At 29.8% G+C, this 18,683-nt stretch overlaps 1 protein-coding gene across 11 annotated transcripts in view; it reads left to right on the top strand.

Annotated features, from left to right (window-relative positions):
• Positions 1-14,098, top strand: part of LOC106463959 (calcium/calmodulin-dependent protein kinase type II alpha chain) — a 149,934-nt gene extending 135,836 nt beyond the window's left edge. For all 11 annotated transcript variants that reach the window (XM_013924050.2, XM_013924051.2, XM_022391600.1 and 8 more), the window contains 4 exons: positions 2,590-2,665; positions 3,404-3,498; positions 6,037-6,151; positions 10,477-14,098. In XM_013924050.2, the coding sequence (XP_013779504.1) occupies positions 2,590-2,665; positions 3,404-3,498; positions 6,037-6,151; positions 10,477-10,600 (410 nt within the window). In that variant the 3' untranslated portion in view covers positions 10,601-14,098. The remainder of the gene's footprint in view (positions 1-2,589; positions 2,666-3,403; positions 3,499-6,036; positions 6,152-10,476) is intronic.
• The last annotated feature ends 4,585 nt before the right edge of the window (positions 14,099-18,683 follow it).

Genomic DNA, 18,683 nt, shown 5'->3' with positions numbered 1-18,683 from the left:
TCAATAAGTATATATGGACAGATTATTCAGCAAAGTAACTGTATTGTCTTGCATGCCATCTTGTTGTTACAAGTTTCAAGATATTATGGTCAGGTAATACAGTATTAAAAATAGCTTTTGTGAATCCTGTATAATTGTTTTGGTTGGAACCATAAAATATTTTCCTTAAAAAGATTAGGTAAGCAAATGAGTACTACACATTGTGAGAATATGAACCAATTGTAAGAAACACATGAAAATATAATTATCTAGTTAAATAGTTAAAACTCCTCTCTGCTTAATAGGTATTGATTATGTAGTAAATCTTCAGTATTTTTTTGGTTAATTGCATTGTGTAGGTAAAAAACAACACAGTTATCTCTAGTGTTAGTGCAAACATAGAAAACTTGGCAAATGCATTATTTCTATGTGTTTACTGAGTAGATTATCAGTTATGAAGTAGAATGTGCATGTTAAATTGAATTGTTATACGGGTGACATTGAAAAAAATAAAGTAACGTATCATACAAATGGCAACCTGTATTCAGTTTTTAATGTTCTTGTATGTTAGTTGTTTCATTATTTGTTTTGTTTTATCCCTATATGGATGTTGGTTCATTATCAGTATTGGAAAATCCTACATACAAATTCACATATCAATTTTCAAACATTTTCTGTTGGTGTTATTTTGTGTATTTATTAATTTTATTATATACATAGCAGAAACATTGTTTAAGACACTCCAGAAAACATCACTGATGTGCAAAAAGAAGAAAGTTATCTGAAAATGAAATATTGTCCTATCCCCCCTATGAAAAGGAATAAAATATCTGAACTGATGCCTTGCATGCTATTCACATGTTTTATTGCTTAAAGTTTCAAATATGGTTAAGTTTCATGAGCTAAGGAAAAATTTTTAATTGCATATTTGTAGCCCAGTACAGTAGCTCATGTGTTATACCCTTTAATTTTGTAGGATTAGCCTTTTTTGAGGGTATTTTCTGGGATTCTCTTCTAAGTTTCTATTATGAAGTAATGTGAAAATATCCCTTGCAGAAAACAAACATACTGTTTGACAGTTCCCACTGTTATTAGCTGTTCAACATTCCACTGCCTAAAAACTGAAAATTTGAAAACAGAAATAGCTGTTTTAAGTTTTAGAAGTGTATTTAAAGAAGAAGGCATATTATTTTTTAGGCTTGAGTCTGACTTAAGAATTTTAGTTTCTGTGTATGTTCTATGGTATGTTTAAAAAACAGGCAAAGATTGGATACATAAATAAGGTTTTTTTCAGTTTATATTTCTTTTATGAGACATTAGTAGTTAAGTACTCTGACGTACACATTTCTGTATAAGCTACAGAACTGTAAAATTTATTTAAACGTGTAATGTATGAATAAGGAATTGCTAAAAACTGAATTATGCACTATTTACAAATGATATTTATTTGTGATTAGGTGGTATTGTGACTTAAATACAGATTCACTGAGTGAAGGTACATTTTGTAAATCACTATGAACATCAGTGAACATGTACTTCACGTATATGTACATGTTAGATACTAATAGTTCAGTATTAAAAAGTGAGAGATACATTTTTAAAAAAGTTTATACAAATTAAGTAACCATAGTTTTGTAAAATTATATCAGTAAACATGTTCTAGAATTGAATTCAAATGGTATTAAATGTAGTTAAAATTCCAGTAAAACAAACTAGATAAATTATTTAGTTATGACTAGCTTTAAGTTTTATCAGTATTTTTATCCATTTACTTTATGCAATAAATAGTTGATAAAATGATTAAGCACTATTATTGATTGACTACACATGATGGATATGAAATAACACTGCTTTTTGAAGGTTCAGATAATATTGATTTTATCAGCTTGTAGTAATTTTAGTGTTGGGTTTACATGTTGTACCATCTAAAACTTGCATACTGTTGTTGTATGTTATATTTTTAATGTTTTAATTGAGACATTTTCAAGAGAGAGCATGTCAATTTTATGATGATATGAATCTAGTAATTATGGGCAGTATCTTAAGACAAGGATATATCTTTTAAAAATATGAGTAACCAGTTAGTAATGAATGAAAAGATGATGAGAAATTAGTGAGTTTGAGCCCAACTTAAAAAACATTTTTCACAACTCAAGGGTTACAGGTGAGATTTATTGCATTTATAAACAAGGAAATTCTGTAAGTAAGTTTATTTGTGAATTAGGAATACTTACCATAGTCTTTGAATTTCTGTTAAAAAGTTTCTGTGCACTTAACTACAAGTGAAAATAGTGTGTGTAGCAAACGTTAAGGAAGAGAGAAACTAATTTGTTATTGTTGCATGGACTGAATTTTGCATTATTTATTTTTCCCAAATAATCCAAAAAAACCTTCCAAATGATAGTACACATTACAACATCTTCAAGAAATATGTAAATTATGTATCAATTTGAGATTAGTGTCTATATATGTATAGTAATAATTTAATAGAGAATAAATACTTAAATTTTTATAGTACATGTTTATGTTCAAATGTAATATTTAATTTGTGTGATTCTTCAGGTATTAGTCATTAGTTCCATTACTCAAATACTGTTTTATTTCCTGCAGCACGCAAGTCAGAGATAATCAAAATCACAGAACAACTTATAGAAGCCATAAGCAGTGGTGATTTTCAGAGTTACACGTAAGTTATGTAAAATTTTAATGAAAGTCTTTACTCTAAACCAGGGTTTCTCAAACTATAGTACACGTACCACCAATGGTATGCCGGTTGTTGTCAACTGGTATGCCAAATGAGTCATTTGTATGGTACTAGTTGTTCTGAAGTAGATAAGAAACTATATAGTGGTACAAAAATTTGATCAACACTTGAAAAGTGGTATGCCTAGAAATAAGTTTGAGAATCCCTGCTCTAGACCATGGGATCATAAACTTTTTAGTTTGAAGCCTCCAATATCTTAGACATCTTGACTAAGGACTCACACTTAATGATTTAACAAAAATTTTAAATAATAGCCACTTTTGAGATATATGACTTTTTGTTAATTGAATAAAATCTCAAGCATATATATAATTTTGTAGTCGTATTTATTTTAATAAATAAGATTTTCACTGAAAATATTGCTTTGATATCAGGTAAGATTTATTTCTACATGTGGTGAAGTCCCTCTAAGACCATCATGCACTCCATCTCATTTTTTATTCTTAGCTAATGAAATGATATGAAGATATGTCAATCCCTTCCATAAAGCTCACTTTTGTAATTTAAACTAATAATAGCTAAGTTATTATTCTACTAATTGTTTGATCATTATTGTGTTTGTTTTTAAAGTCTTGATTTTTTTTTCAAGGAAAAAAAGTATGTTTAAATGTATAAAACACTACATTACAGTTTTAACTTTTAAAGCTTTTATTTTTGCAGGAAATACTGTGATCCCCACTTAACATCTTTTGAACCTGAAGCCCTCGGAAATTTGGTAGAAGGAATGGATTTTCACAAATTTTACTTTGATAATGGTATGTAAGGGATTGCTTTTTTGATAATAGCAGTATTACTTTCCACTTTATTATTATTGATGTTAATTTTGTGTATTATTAAATGATGTTTTGATATTATTCTTCAAATACCAAAAATAACATCTAAGAAAGGTATGTATCCATATTTCTTTCAGGAATAATAGTCAGCATATTTTCAATTCCAGTCTCAAAGCTTGTTTGAAGTTTGTTGGTGTCATCCAGTTTAACCATGTGATTTAGCTTGGTGGTGTTTTCCTTTTAACTGTTATTTACATCTAGTTGTTGTGTAATTCACCTAATATCCTATATTTTAGAGATTAAAGCTATGTTGAAAGCAATTAATATCATTGGAAATCTTTAAGTTTTTCTCAAACTTTGATTGAGATTCTATCACTCTTTATGCCATTAAGCATAAATCCTATCCCTTGTCCTAATTTTACTTATCTGATTTTGCATCTGATAGGTGAACTGGCATTGTATTGCACATACTTTCTGTTGCTTACTTACCTTGATTTATTAAACTTACCTGATTTTTTGGGACTGTACTATAGTTATAATTTTCTACTGTATTTGTTATTATCTTGATTTACTAGTTCTATCCAGATTAGTTGGGATTTATGAGCTTATAGCTTTAAGTTTCATTCCTATTTCCACTATTTTAATTCTACATAGAAAGTCTTTTAACTTCCAAATTCTAAGAGATAGCTTGCGATTGTCTTTGTGAAACCAGCTTGTTAGGGATGATTTATTTCTTAACCCTATCTGTATAAGTTTTAGGTTCTTAATTTGGAATAGAAATATATATAAACAAATTTTTAGTCTTCAGTTCTCTGTATGATGTGACATGTTTTTACTCCAAATTGTTCGTTTTGGATTTTCTCTTTATTTCTATGTGATCTTTTGAGTTACACACTAATAATACAATATTTTTAGTCATCCTTTGTCACATTCTTTCTTTCAAAAAATGTCATTAAATCTGTTTGACATTTGTTGTTGGATTATCTATTATCAATAGAAAAGTACACTTTTAATTTACTGAATTGTTCTCTGAGTTTATTCCATTCTAATGACAGACTTTAAATTATTTTGCTTAAGTTTCTTGGTTTTTTATGGTGCAGATCAGCTTAACCAGCTAAGAGAATTTACGTAAATTATCTATAGTTTAATTAGGAAGCCTTATTTATATTACTTTTAGGAGATTATATTTTTGATGCATGGTTAAATTTTATGTTCCTGATTGCATATTTGAATATTCCATCAGTGATCCATGAACAATAAGAAAAATAAGAGCCCATACATAAGTACTGTTTCTTGTTTGTTATATATTTCTTATTTACTGTTTTAAAAGTTACTAAAATAAAAAAATTAAATTTATTTGGTTATATAAATAAAAATTAAATGATAGCATAAACACATTTCTGATTCAAATGTGTAATTTGAGCATGCAACTTGCATGCTGGTAACTCACTCATTTGTTTATAAAAAGCTGCCCATTGTAATAAATGATTTTTGTACTGTGATAAACGACTTTGCATATACACTGAGAGGGTAATTGCAGGTGTAATGCAGTAAAACAAAAATGAAAATTTGAAAAGCTTTGGCTGTAAGAATAAATAGTGTGTAATGGTTTGTTATGATATGCAGTCATTCTAGAAAGAAAAAAGGGTAGTTAAAATTTATTTAGTATTTTTCAACCTTTTTAGTTTTACCCTACATTTCTGATTTCAGCACAGTTAGTTTTAATTGATATAGAAAGTAGCAGATTAAATATAAAGTTTTACTGAAAAAACTTGATATTCATTTTAGAGGCTCTAGAGGTTATGCAAATGAAATGTGAAAACTATATAATGAAAAAGTCTTTTTATTAACATACAGATCACCATGTACTCAAACTACTGAGAGTCTGGGTCAGACTGACTTTGTAAATTCATAGACAAATCTTTAGTAAAAATGCTTTATTAAAATTTAATTTTCTAAAAGCTTGTCAAATTTCATGAAGATACACATAATAAATTCAGAATTATAGTAAACATTGCTATGTATAGCTTCACAGAAATAGAGACTAGTGCAATGCACCAATACGATTCACATAGGGTTAATCCAGTATAGACTGAATAGGAATTTACCAGTATTACTTTGCTGTTATCCTAATGTTGTAAATCTGGGTGAAAATCTTTAAATGTGCTGCTCATTTCTTTATTTTTATATTTGTAGAGTCCTCAGTGGCAAGTTCATGGTTAGTTAATTGTTGAAGTGAAATTTTCAGTAATATTGAGTTATTTACTTTGCTTAGTTTTATTCATACTTAAATGTATATATGTAGTTTGTGTATGTGTGAACATAATAAACATAGGTCTCATCTCACAGATTTATATTCATGATAATAATGGTTTGTTAAAATAATATACTAGCCATAAGAATCCAAAAACTACACCAGTAAGAAATATTTTGTATGAAACTAACTTGTGAAATACACTGAAAGTTTTATTTGTTAGTAATAATTGTTATTTAGTTAATATTACTTTGTTTGTCTATAAGTTTTAGGAAAGAACAGTAAGCTCGTGAACACAACAATCCTCAATCCTGTAGTCCATTTACTTGGCGAGGATGCAGCTTGTATTGCCTACATACGCCTTACCCAGTATATGGATAAGTAAGTTTTAAATAGATGTAATATATAATAAAAATACAAATATTTAAAATACCTATACAATGTTTCAATAAAGAAGCTTTTGCCAGGGTAACATGATGTCCTGTTAGTTTTGTTGTAGTATTTTATTTCATGTGAACCTCATTATCATATAATAAAAGCAAAAGTTCTTGTACTGAAAGAACATCTTGCCATTTATAGTTAAACATTTTTTGTGAGCATGGAAAAAGCTTTACGTTTCACACCATTTTTTTCAGTGGGTAATTTTCACTTCAACATTTAGCATAAAGGGATTGTTAATTTGAAATTAATATTTTTCCTACATTTATGAAATATTTTGCATTTTTGAATTCCTGTATCTTGCTTTTCAGTTATGTATAATGTTTTTTGTCATACTGATGTGTTAGTTTTTGTCTCAGAAACTTTGAGTTAGTACTTCAACGAAGTTTATTAAACATTGGGTTATGTTGATAATGGTCATGTTTACAATCGCGTATTTTGCATATCAAAATAAGACTTTTATTTGGTTATTGGTTTTGTTTTGGCTGTATGTAAAATGTATGCAAGTTTCTTCAACTTGTTATAAGCTATACTAAAAGGCTTTGAACTTACTGAGGCTTCTTTGGAGTCCCATGGGCAAAAATACAAACACACATTACATGTCTGTCAGACTTATAAATCAGGTTTAACTGACCTGGTTACTCTTTCAGTATCAGCCATCCTTTTTTTGAACGTTTTATTTCTGGAAAAGAGAAGCTTTGGGTTCTTATTTATTACCAGACAACAGAGAGAAACATAATACAGTGTCATCTTAACTGATCACCACTGTTTCGTATCCTTGCTTTGCAGCACTGGCAGCATGAAATAGTAGACAACGATCTGCTTCTTTGTGCTGAATATGCACTGTGGGCATTTCCTCATTTCCTAAATACATGATTTCTCAGCACCTATTTTGTAGAAAATGAATTCCTCCACTTGCTAAGTTAACCAAAACATTCTTGGCAAACTTGGCTTTGTTGGTCTTCCTTGGCTAGCCACCTGAAATAACTAATGCCCAGAATAGGAGACAAAAAATTTAATATTAAAACACTTTGCCCATAAGAAGTTTGCTCAGAGCCAGATTTATGTACATGGGACCTGTAGCTTATACTGATTCTTTATTTGTGAAAACGTGACACCTGCTTATAAATGTAAAATTTCCTGTCCATTGATATAAAATTCATGCACAAATAATGTGTATGGGCCAATTATGAATCGTTTTTTGTTTTTTTTTTCTTTTACAAGTTTCTTACATGGTTAAGGTGTAAGGGACCTCAGTCTGCCTTTGCACCTTGGGCCTCAAGTAGTCTAAAAAGTAGTCTGAGCTTGCTACTATATGCTGTAGCAGTAATAAGATTAAAATGTGAACTGTTCGTTTTTAGAACGATGACTTTCTCATTTCTAGTCACATCTTCCCCTTTACAGTTATTTTTAAAAGTTTTCAGCTTTTTCATCATCAGTTGGTCCTTTATTTTGTTTTTGATATGTTAGTTTTGAGCCTTATTGTTTTGAATCTTCATCTTATCTTAATGTGTTCTGTTGAAGGCAGTGACAATATCCATTTGGATTATTTTAGCTGTAGAGATGTTGTAAGGAATCCCAAAATCTTCAAATGGATTGATCTAGTTCAGGAGCTCACTTATTGTTTCCAATACTGCCTTAACATCTTTTAGTACTGCTCTCATTGTTCAAAATCAGCAATAGTGCTCGAGGCATGGCTGTGTTAAGGCTATCTCAGGCTACAAGATTTTAAACCTCAATACTCCAAATGGCTGTTACTTATTAAGAGTAGAAAAGAAAGCTTCCAAGGTTTGCTGTGGAAAAAACAAAAACCAGATAATCTTTGATAAAGACCTTTCAAAACATGAAGTTAAAAAACTTGCATCATTTGTAGAGACCTTTTCTCTTTTACCACAATGATTTCAAACATGAGAGAATAGTACTACAATAGTGCCACTTTGTCCATAAGGCAGGTAACCATAATTATCATAATAAATAATCAACTTCTTTCTGGTTGCTTCCTTAAAATATAAACTCGTCTTCTTTATCAAATTTATTGTCATGAGACGTGATTCACACCATCCAATCAGAACTGTAGTCACTGCCAAGTTTGTATAGACATTTCTTTCTTCTGGATGTTTATCTACAAAATGGAGGAACATGTTGATGCAGTGATACAACTTATTAAAGTTTGTGACTGCTAAAACAGAACAGAATAAACTATGATTGATTGAGCAATCAGTCTGAACTGAACACTTTGTTTTTTTACTGTTATGTTTTTGCAGCTCAGATATCATGAAGTAATCGTTAAATTTTTTTTAAACATCTTTTTCTGTTACTAGTTTCTAGGTGGTAAAGAACATTTTTGATGAGTAAGAAAATGCAGCCAAATTGAAAATAGAAAATTAGGCTATAGAAAATTTGGTGGGACCAGAGATTGTTTCTTTTTAGAGCTCCAGTGACTCCATGGATAAAACATTTAGAAGAATGGTATTACAGGATCTGTACTGCCTTTGGAATTACTTTCTCCAAGCTTAATTTTGCTTAAACTAATATCCATGATAGCATAACATTACAATTTCTATCGTACCTAGCTTCTGTGAATGATTAGAAAGGATTATGATATAAAAAAAGCTTTGTACAGTATCACAAATTTTCATGTCTTGATCATGTTTGTTTTTGGGATTATTAATTTTAGAAAAAAAAATTAAATCTTGATTATGCTTTTATCATAGTATGTTTAAATTTTTATTTGTTAACTTTTGCACTGTCATGTTCGTAGATAAACGCCTCTCTGTCATAACTCTTTCACTAACATCTTAATAGATAACTCTGCCAGGGCTAGCTTCATTTCAAGATACAGAATCAAACATCTAAGACATATGTTTTAATATTTCATTACTTACCTGACACTTGAAACTGATTAACTTTGAGAAAGTGGAAGGGAGAGTACTCTTGCTTCATGGTAATATGAAATTCCAAACTTAGTGAAAGAGTTATTCATGACTTCTGTCTTCAAGCAGAATCCATAATTTCTCAAGTACACTATCACCATAATCAGAAGGTATACTGGGTTTATTCAAATACCCCTTCAAGTACACCACTATTACAGTGAGATATAGTCATTGCAGTGTTAATAGTTATTACAGTCCTACTTTAAATTAAAAAGATATATAAACTTACAACTAAGTAAGGTGCATTTTAAAGAGGATTATGTTTATCAAGTTAGCTATATTCTTGATATATACATTTTTGGTTTTTTTCGTGAGGGTTTGGAATTTCTTGCATAAACAGAAATGTCAAAAACTAGTAGGAATGGTATTCTGTGTCTTCTGTTAGTAAATAGTGCTTTGACTTGTAAACAAGTAATTATGTTGGAGTATATTTTGTTATGTATCTAATGTACTCTGGAATCAAGTATGAATGTTTTAACAATGAATATATATATATCATAGAGCTTTAAAGTAGGCTTTCCCTAACCTAATTATTTTAAAGTTATGAAGGTTAAATTCTGAAAACAAGCAAGTTGATCATTCTAGCTAAAATGTAAACATGTACATTTGTGAAGATAGTTCAGCAGTAAGTATTAACAGAGAGAAAGAATTTAATAAACGTTAGTTACTACAGTACAATTTAAATGATTAAACATTAGAACTTAGCTGAAGACAAATTTGGATTATACTTTTTCGAGTTGAGTAAACTTGTTATAATTTTTGTTTGTTTTTACGAATTGGAAGTGCTAAAGAATTATGGTTATGCAAAGCGTTTCTTTCTTCTCAGATATAGAAATTGTTGCTGTTGCATTTTAGGTGTAAAATGACCAAAAACATTAAATTTACATAAAACACCATACAGTCATGTAAAACTTGCACATTATATAAGAATTGAATACATTATGGTGATTAATTGTTATAACATTTTGCTGTTAAGTCTTGTTGTCTTGAGATGTATATGTATTATGTTGTAGGTTTATGTTTTGTAATGTACTATAGTTTCAACTTTTCAGTTCTTGAATATCAGTTAATTCTGTGTAAATTAACTTTTTCACTGTTATTTTGCAATTATCTGCAAATGTGTAACATGTATTGCAAAATATGACATTAACAAAATATGTTTTTATCTCTAATTTTACTTTTAATTTCTCAGTTGTAAATGATAGCTTATCTTTTTCCAATGTTTGTATATTTAATATTATTTGATCATACTCTTATTTGTTCTGAGCACATCTTACCTCTCATTTCAAGTTTTTTGTAAACTGTGGTGATAACACTGGACTAATTGTGTTACAGATCAGGGATTGCTCATACTCGGCAATCTGAAGAAACCAGAGTTTGGCAGAAGAAGGATGGAAAATGGCAAAATGTTCACTTCCACCGTTCAGGTTCACCTTCTTCTCCCTTTGCAACTTCCTAAAAATCAAATCAGGGTATTTTTTTAGTCAGTCTATCAGCTTTGTGGGCTTTGGCTGTGGTCAGTTCAACATGGCTATCTGTTTTGTACCCACAGTTTCAGCCTGTGTGTTTTGAAGATATGTGTGATCTAAGAATATTTTTCCCCTCCTGCTTCTGCTCAGACTTTTTCTCAGCATTGAGCTGTATGTATAGCATCTTAAAAGATTGAAGTAAATGATACAAAAAGAAATGTGAAAGTGGAAGCCACAGACCAAGCAGCAGCTGTGAAATGACTCTCAACTGAATTTTGCTTTAGATATTTCATACAATCTTCTTCTTATTATCCTTGTGCTAAAGTCAAATGTAAAGCCAAATATTTGATGAATGTTTTTGCATATCATGTTTTAGACTGTTTCTATTAGCTGTTTCCGAGAGTTATACTGTTGTTATCTGATTAAGGTTGTAAGTGTTTAACACTGATTGAAGACTTGTAAGATATATTCACTTCTGTTAAGCTCTACTAACTGAATAGGTATCAGGTGTAAAGGATAGTCATATAAGATCTTAAGTGTAAGTATAAATTTAAAGCAGTTCAAGAATGAATAAATATTAACTGTTATGGAATGGGATGATATTAAATTCAGTTGAAGACCTTATATTGTTTCTAGACTTTGTTTCACGAGTATTGCTTCTAAAATATGAAAAACGTACTTCTAATCACGCACTTAATAGCTACAAAGTTTTTAATAACTTTCCAAACATGAATAAAAAAACATTTTATGAAACTATTATTGAAAATTTGAGATTTTATTGTTGGATGTATTTTACTTTGTTTTTGTTTTTTTTAAAGAATCAGTTATTGCTTGTTGCAAGTTTTATTTTTGTGTAGTCTTTAGTTTATGGGTTGTTTCCTTTATGTACAAAAATTATTTATAAATGTTAAAAATTTAAATTAAACTTTTTATGTCCTAAGCCCAAAAAAGATCAAATATGTGTAGGTTTAAACTGTTTTTTCCTCTATACTCTTTATCAGAATGGGGCTCATTTATGGGTCATCACTAAAAATTTTACTTTACTTTCTTCTGTGCTACATTTCTTATTTTACAGAATGATAAGTTATATATGGTTGGCTGATTAATTTATCACAGGAAAAAGAAATAATTACAATGTTCTCACAAGCAACTGTAGAGATTTAGTTATAAAAGAAACATATTCAAATGAATATTTTTAATACTTGCTAACCCAAATAATTCTGTAGTACAGTAGAAAATATCTTATTTCACAAAGTAGTTACTGCTTTACAAAATATTTAAAAGTATAAATTGAGTTTAATAATTATTTGAAGATTTAATTCTTTGTAAACATTTCTTTCCGTTAATAAGGTTCTTTTTACTAAACACCAAGAAAAACACTGTTGTAGAGCACTTGTGTTCTACTATTGCTTGATTTTCAGTTAAAGAAAATCAAGTGCTTCAAGTTATGTGTTTTTTTCTTTTTTATAACTTTTACAAACAAAGTTTTATTGTATTTAATCATGGGTGAGCTAAGAATATGTGCTAAATGCTTCATCATATTGCACATATGGGGGCTATATATTTTTGAGTTTATATGTAACAAACAGTATATTTAGTTAATATTCCATTCTTTTGGAATAATGAATCTATGTTAGTTTGAAAAATGTTAGTGTTTTGAGTTCATGGACTTACTGGTGAATTTATTGTAGTCATTGAAAATGTAGTTTACAGAAAAATAGCTTGAACATCATCTTAGTTCAGCACCATACTAAAATGCTAGTAACGAACATGTTTATTATATTAACCATTCTACTGACTTTCTTGTACCACATATTTCTGACTTGTTTGATGTATTATAACATTAGAAAAGATAAGAAAGCTTTCTGTAGACAGAGGAATCTTTACTTCTGGAACTGTTCAAGTTTGTGTAAAGTACTCTTTATGCATGTTAATACTGCACATATTAATTGTGCATATAGACATGTTGCCATAAAGAATCTCTTCTGATTCAGTGTGTCAGATATATATTGTCTTAATTTTGCATAAGTTGATATTTGATACAGGTGATGTGATTATTTATGTAGAATTAAGGAAGCTGGCTTAATTGTTGCTCTGGAAACAAAATAGAAATCATTGTAATTAAAGTTTGATACCTAAAAAGAAGTGCATATTTTAAAGAAATTGGCTCATTATAGTGAAAAAACATATCTATAAAGATATTAGCTTTAATACTGAAACGAAAGGTCAAAGGGGATAAATTCATTATACTGTAAACAGAGTAAAGGTCCAGAGGGCAAGGATTATTTTTTATTAAAACTGCACCCAGGTTTAGCACAAGACAATTGTGGTACTGAAATCACATTTTAGGTCTAGGCAAGTATATTCATCATAGTTAAAATAAATAGTATGCCCATACAATTAGTACAAAACATAGATTTTGTAGGTAACTTCATTATAAACATAAGCCTGGAAAGTGAGGTTCATTGTAGTGAAAATACAAGTCTTTGAAGGTGTGTTTATAGAGTGTAGGAAACAAAGCATATGTTTATGGAGGGATACCGATTGTATTGAAAACAGAACTTAGATATAGAATAGGTTGTTTATTGTATTGAAAGCATCTTGGGTGTAAGTTCATTGTACTGAAAAAAAAACAAGTATAAGGAGGTGTACTTTTGTATTGAAAACAGAAAATTAGTCTGTTAGATAAAACAAAACTTACTGTTTTGAAAACAAAACACAGGTATAGTGAGGTGTTTATTGGAGTTCATACTAAAAAAAATGAACAAAATGTTGAGTTTGGTGTATCTTTTTATTGAGAACTGAACTTAAGTTATGGAGGGAGGTTTACTGTGTTGAAAACTAAAAAGTAGGTTGGAATGCTTAAGGTATTGAAAACAAATCAAAACAAAACATAAATGTAACAATGGAGATTCTTTATATTAAAATATCATGAAATATACCGAGGATTATTAATTGTATTGGAACAGAATACTTGAATTGGAAAGTGCATTCATTTAATTGAAGAAAAACAAACATGTTTATGTATGAAGTTCACTGTAGTCAAATCAGTATGTATGTCAAGGGAGGGGAGCTTATTATCTGGAATCCCAAATTACATTTAATGAAGGTAGTTTTTTTGTGCTGAGGTCTAAGATTGTAGTTATCATGTGCTGTAAACATATCAAATATTAGGAAGTTTATTACGCAGATAATAAAATGCGAGTCTAACAAGGTTGGCTTGTAATGAAAACAAACGTGTAGTGAAGAGTTACCCTGATTTAAAACATAATGGTGCATTAATTATATGTAAACACATTATTAAATTAGCCATATAGAAAATTAAACGGCTGTATTAGACACCAATAAAGCATAAGAATAGTCCTTTAGTTTAAGCTGAAAATTGAATTATCCAAGAAATGTAGTTCATTGAATGGAAAATATGTAGTTTTTTGTTTAATATATATTGATAACAGAGGCCTAATAAAGGGCAATTCTCTGCTTAGAAAGTTGAAGTAAAGTCTTGTTTATCGAAATTAAAAATGGCCTTATATATAACTAATTCTCGTTGTAAGTATTTGTAATTTGTAACGATCTTAGAGTTTTAATACTTTATATACATATATGAAAAAAACTTTACTCGTTTTTAAAAGGACATTTATTTTTGCTTTCAAATAATTAATCATTTTTGAGGCAACTTTTGAATTCTGCATTATGTTTTTGAATTTTATTATTTTACCTGGATGCACGAACCGTGAGAGAAATGCATAGCACTGGACCAATGTACATTTTGTTCTCGTGAGGTAACTTATAGTGTGTCCCAAAAGATATGCGTTTTATTTGATGTTGTAAATTAATTAGAACAATACAATTATAATGCAGCTTCAATTAAAGCTTTAATGTACGAGTAAAGTTAGCTTCTGTTGCTTATTAAATCAGAAGATGGATGAATTGGATTCTTTGAAACTGTCAATGCTGCAAATTTCGTGGTATTAGAGACCAAAATAAATTTTTAAAAAATACGTGCGTACATCTCATATAAACGACAAGAAACCAATAACAGAATGTTTCGTAAAAGTTAAGAGGGGTTTTAATAAAACTTCATTTATAACTACGATTTACGCCAATTACACGTATGTATACGCGGTTAATATTAAACTTTTGGGTCATTTTAATGGTTGATTTTAATTCTTATTAAAATAATAATAAGAAAAATAACGTGAAAGTAATTTTGTGGAGACTTCAGTAATGAATTTAAAAATATCCTTTAGCTATCATTAATATTTTTCATATAACTTATGCCTTCGAGATTGCATACTAAACCTCAATTACCTAAACTGAGTAAAAGTTCATTAGCGCTACGCTCAAAAACTTGGTAATTGAATATTATTTAAACATTCACGTTGCTTTGTGTAGTTTGTACAAAAACTTTAAGCAAATGCAGAAAACTTGTGAAACCTCGCATTTCCTCGTGAAGTTGCGCATTTCAACATGTAACACCATGACGTTCCGTTAAACAACAGTTTGTAAAAACACTTGTGCTTCTTTGAGAAAAAAAAATGCTTCACATGAAACCTGTAGGAACAGCAACTAAAACTTTACTTATGTTTATATAACTTTTACATATTACTAAATACGAATGATTAGCACTTGTGGATTATTTAAAATTTACTAAATAATTAAAACCAACGTATTTAGAAAATTTTTAAAACTTGTTTGAAGCCGTCAACAATTTCACTTTGAAAGCGCGCTCTATATGTTCATAGTTTCGACGTCCTCATCACATGATTCCTGGTGTCACATAAAAACGCAAAACATCTTTGCATTTTATATATTGTTTATAGGGCTTTACATCTTCAAGACAAGAAGATTTAAGTAACGAACTATTACTGATTAAGTATGTAGCTGTTGAAAGAGGATTTGAACCAAATATAGTAGATATAGCATTTAAGAAGTTTAACAAAGTTCAATGTTAGTTTAAAAAAAAACATTAAGTTCACCTTATATTCCAGGATTAACAAGTCAATTATTTAAAGCTTTAAAGAAGCAACAAAACTTTTATCCCATCTTAAACCTATAGATAAGATTAAAGAAATGTAAGGGAATACTAAGGATAAAATAGAATTAAAACATAAAACTGGGATTTACAAAATAGAATGTGAATGTGGGAGTATTTATATTAGTTAAACTAAAAAGAAATGTAAAATACAGATTACAGGAACATAAAGGTTACGTAAGAAATAATAAAACGGAAAACTCAGCTACAGAAATAATATAATTTAAAAAACAAGAAAATATTAAACAGAGATGAAGGGCCAACAAGTCAGTGTATTGATATTTGGTGTGATGTATTATAAATGTTGACCAAGGAATTATGTAAATAACAATGAATTTTAATATCGCATAACAAGTGGAAAAAGTATAACTAATTGTGTCTTGCAAATAACTCCTGAAGAGGACGTCGAAACAATGTACACGTAGAGTGTGCTTTTTAAATGGAAGCATTGACGTCTTCAATAATGTTTTTAAAATGGAGTAAATATAAAACGTTGACTTTAATTATCTATTACATTTATATTGGAGTATCGGTAATTTAGTTTTTTCCTATTTACAGTTCAGAGCTGCATTCTCTTTAAATATGCATGTTGTTACGGGAAATATATTTGTTATAAACACTGAAAACGTTATTGGAAAAGCACCGAAGACAACTACAATAATACTAAAAGCTTTCATTTATTTTTCTTCCTTGCATATATAATATAGCATTTAGAATTTAATTGCTCTTTTGGCTCGAGATTTTATTTTTTAAACCCTCGGAGTCTTTTTTTTTTTTCTGATATGTTCAAAAAAAGTAATTTTAACGAGTAATGTACCCTGTTCGAGAATTCCAGAGAATATCTCAATTTGAAGGCCGAAACGCAGTTTCCAAACATAATTTCACAGCAACATTTCGTTGGGAGATTCCTCAAGTTGTTGAGCACTTTAACTAAACATTTTTCTGGAGTAAATTGATTAGGGCGTAATTTTTATAGTAAAAGACCAATACTCTCTTTTTTTTTTTTACATTATGCAATATACGAATATAATGTTAAATCATCATTGACAGATATTTATAATTAAGTTGAGCTTTCTATTTTTCTTTTTAAATAAGACTAGATAGTTCTATAAGATACTGGGAGTTCAGGCTGTGGTTTAGCTAACGTTATCATCTTTATTAAGTCGTGTGAAGACAACGCTCACTCCTAATCAGTTTGTGTGAACAAGCGTGCGTTGTCTGGATGGGTATTCGTTCGTTTTGCTCTATCTGGAAGGGTTAGGTTCTATTCAGACCTCTTCCTCCAATTTGTTTGATAATGTCATCAGTTTTAAATTTTGAATTATAATTGGTATGTGCCTTTAAAAGAGTTTTGTCAGGAGATATAATAATGCTTTTTGATATTTGACAGATATATGTACCTTTTTTTTTGTTTTGTTTTTCTGCCCGACATTTAACTTTTAACAAATATAGTTAATGCATATTTAAATAAAGTCATTCTAAATATCGTAATTTTGGCTGAGTTTTTACTTAACTGTTATAATGCGAGTACTGGGATCCAGTACTTTGTGATGAAGTTATATGTATAACTATTCAACATTTTAAAACCTAAAAGTCTCTTCTGACATTAGTCGGTAATATTTTGTTTAAATAACTATGGATTTGCCACCTGAGACTTTTAAACAAATAAAATTTAACTGTATTATTATGCTATGGCATATTTCAATTATTGACTTATGTCTTATGGAAATTATAAACTTATCACTGTAAACTATGCTTACTGACGCTACACACACATTTGGAAGTTCATACCTACTGTGATTTTATTAGAGTAATACAACACCTTAAGTAGATAGAGATAAAAAAAAAACCTCAAAGTTAAGTGTTGGCCTTAACTATGCACTCTACTTCGTTAGAAAATGTCCCCCCCCCCAGTGGCACAGCGGTATGTCTGCGGATTTACCCCGCCAGAATTCGGGTTTTGATACTCGTGGTGGGCAGAGCACAAATAGCCAATTGTATAGCTTTGTGCTTAATTACAAACAAACAAATCGTCATAAAATATTTCATAAATTTCAATATTACCATATTTCACTACTTCAATAGGAAAATTAATTCGAATATAATTTCTAAAAAGTCATTATAACTAACGAATAATAGTGTTAACAAAGCTACAAAAAAGCGGAAATTATTTGCACTACCTTAAGCATAATATTAATTATATAACTGCTCGAACTAAATTCCTCCAAGCAGCGGTTGACAAATAACTTCCTAAGCTTCGCCCCGTAATGTGAAACTTGTTTTCCTTCTTGTTCCTTTTGATGTTTTTATGCAATTGGAGTTTTAGCGAATTGCAGTTAAGAATTTTTATGCCTGGATTTCCTCGTGGGCAGAGATTAATATGTTGTAGTCTCTATGGTGTTTTGAGTCCGTTTTACTTCACCACATAGTAACCTAAACTAATTTAGGTATGTTAATAATGTTATGACATTTCGTCGAATTCATTATTCGATATTATACAGTGGACCAACTGAATAATTCATTCCACAGCAGAGCATACGGCTAATCAAAGAACGCATGAGGCCTCTGAATCACACATACTCTTTTCAGTTTCACCTCTGGGGAATTCTTGAGCTACATGTGGGTGTCTGCTCTAGCCATCCCTAATTTTAAGTGATTTTGTTTGTTTGTAATTAAGCACAAAGTTACACAAAGGGCTATCTGTGCTTTGCCCACCACGCGTTTCGAAACCCGGTTTCTAGCGTTGTAGGTCCGCAGACGTGCCACTGCGGGGGGGGGGGGAGTATTTTAAGTGGTTAATTAGGGAAATGGTACTCAACAAACACCATCCACCGCCATCTCTTGGGCTACACTTGACCAACCAGGAATGGGATTGACTGTCATATTATAATGCCCCCACGGCTGAAAAGGCGAATATATTCGCCATAGTGCAAACAGGAATAGAATACAATATAAAATTTAAACAAATTAAATAAAAATTCTAACTAACCATAGTGAGAGTCTAAATAAAACTTATTAATACTGTTACGTCTCCGTGT

This window comes from Limulus polyphemus, unplaced genomic scaffold (assembly GCF_000517525.1).
Source record: "Limulus polyphemus unplaced genomic scaffold, Limulus_polyphemus-2.1.2 Scaffold1530, whole genome shotgun sequence".
Classification (NCBI taxonomy): domain Eukaryota; kingdom Metazoa; phylum Arthropoda; class Merostomata; order Xiphosura; family Limulidae; genus Limulus; species Limulus polyphemus.
This window is presented reverse-complemented; position numbering and strand designations above follow the sequence as displayed.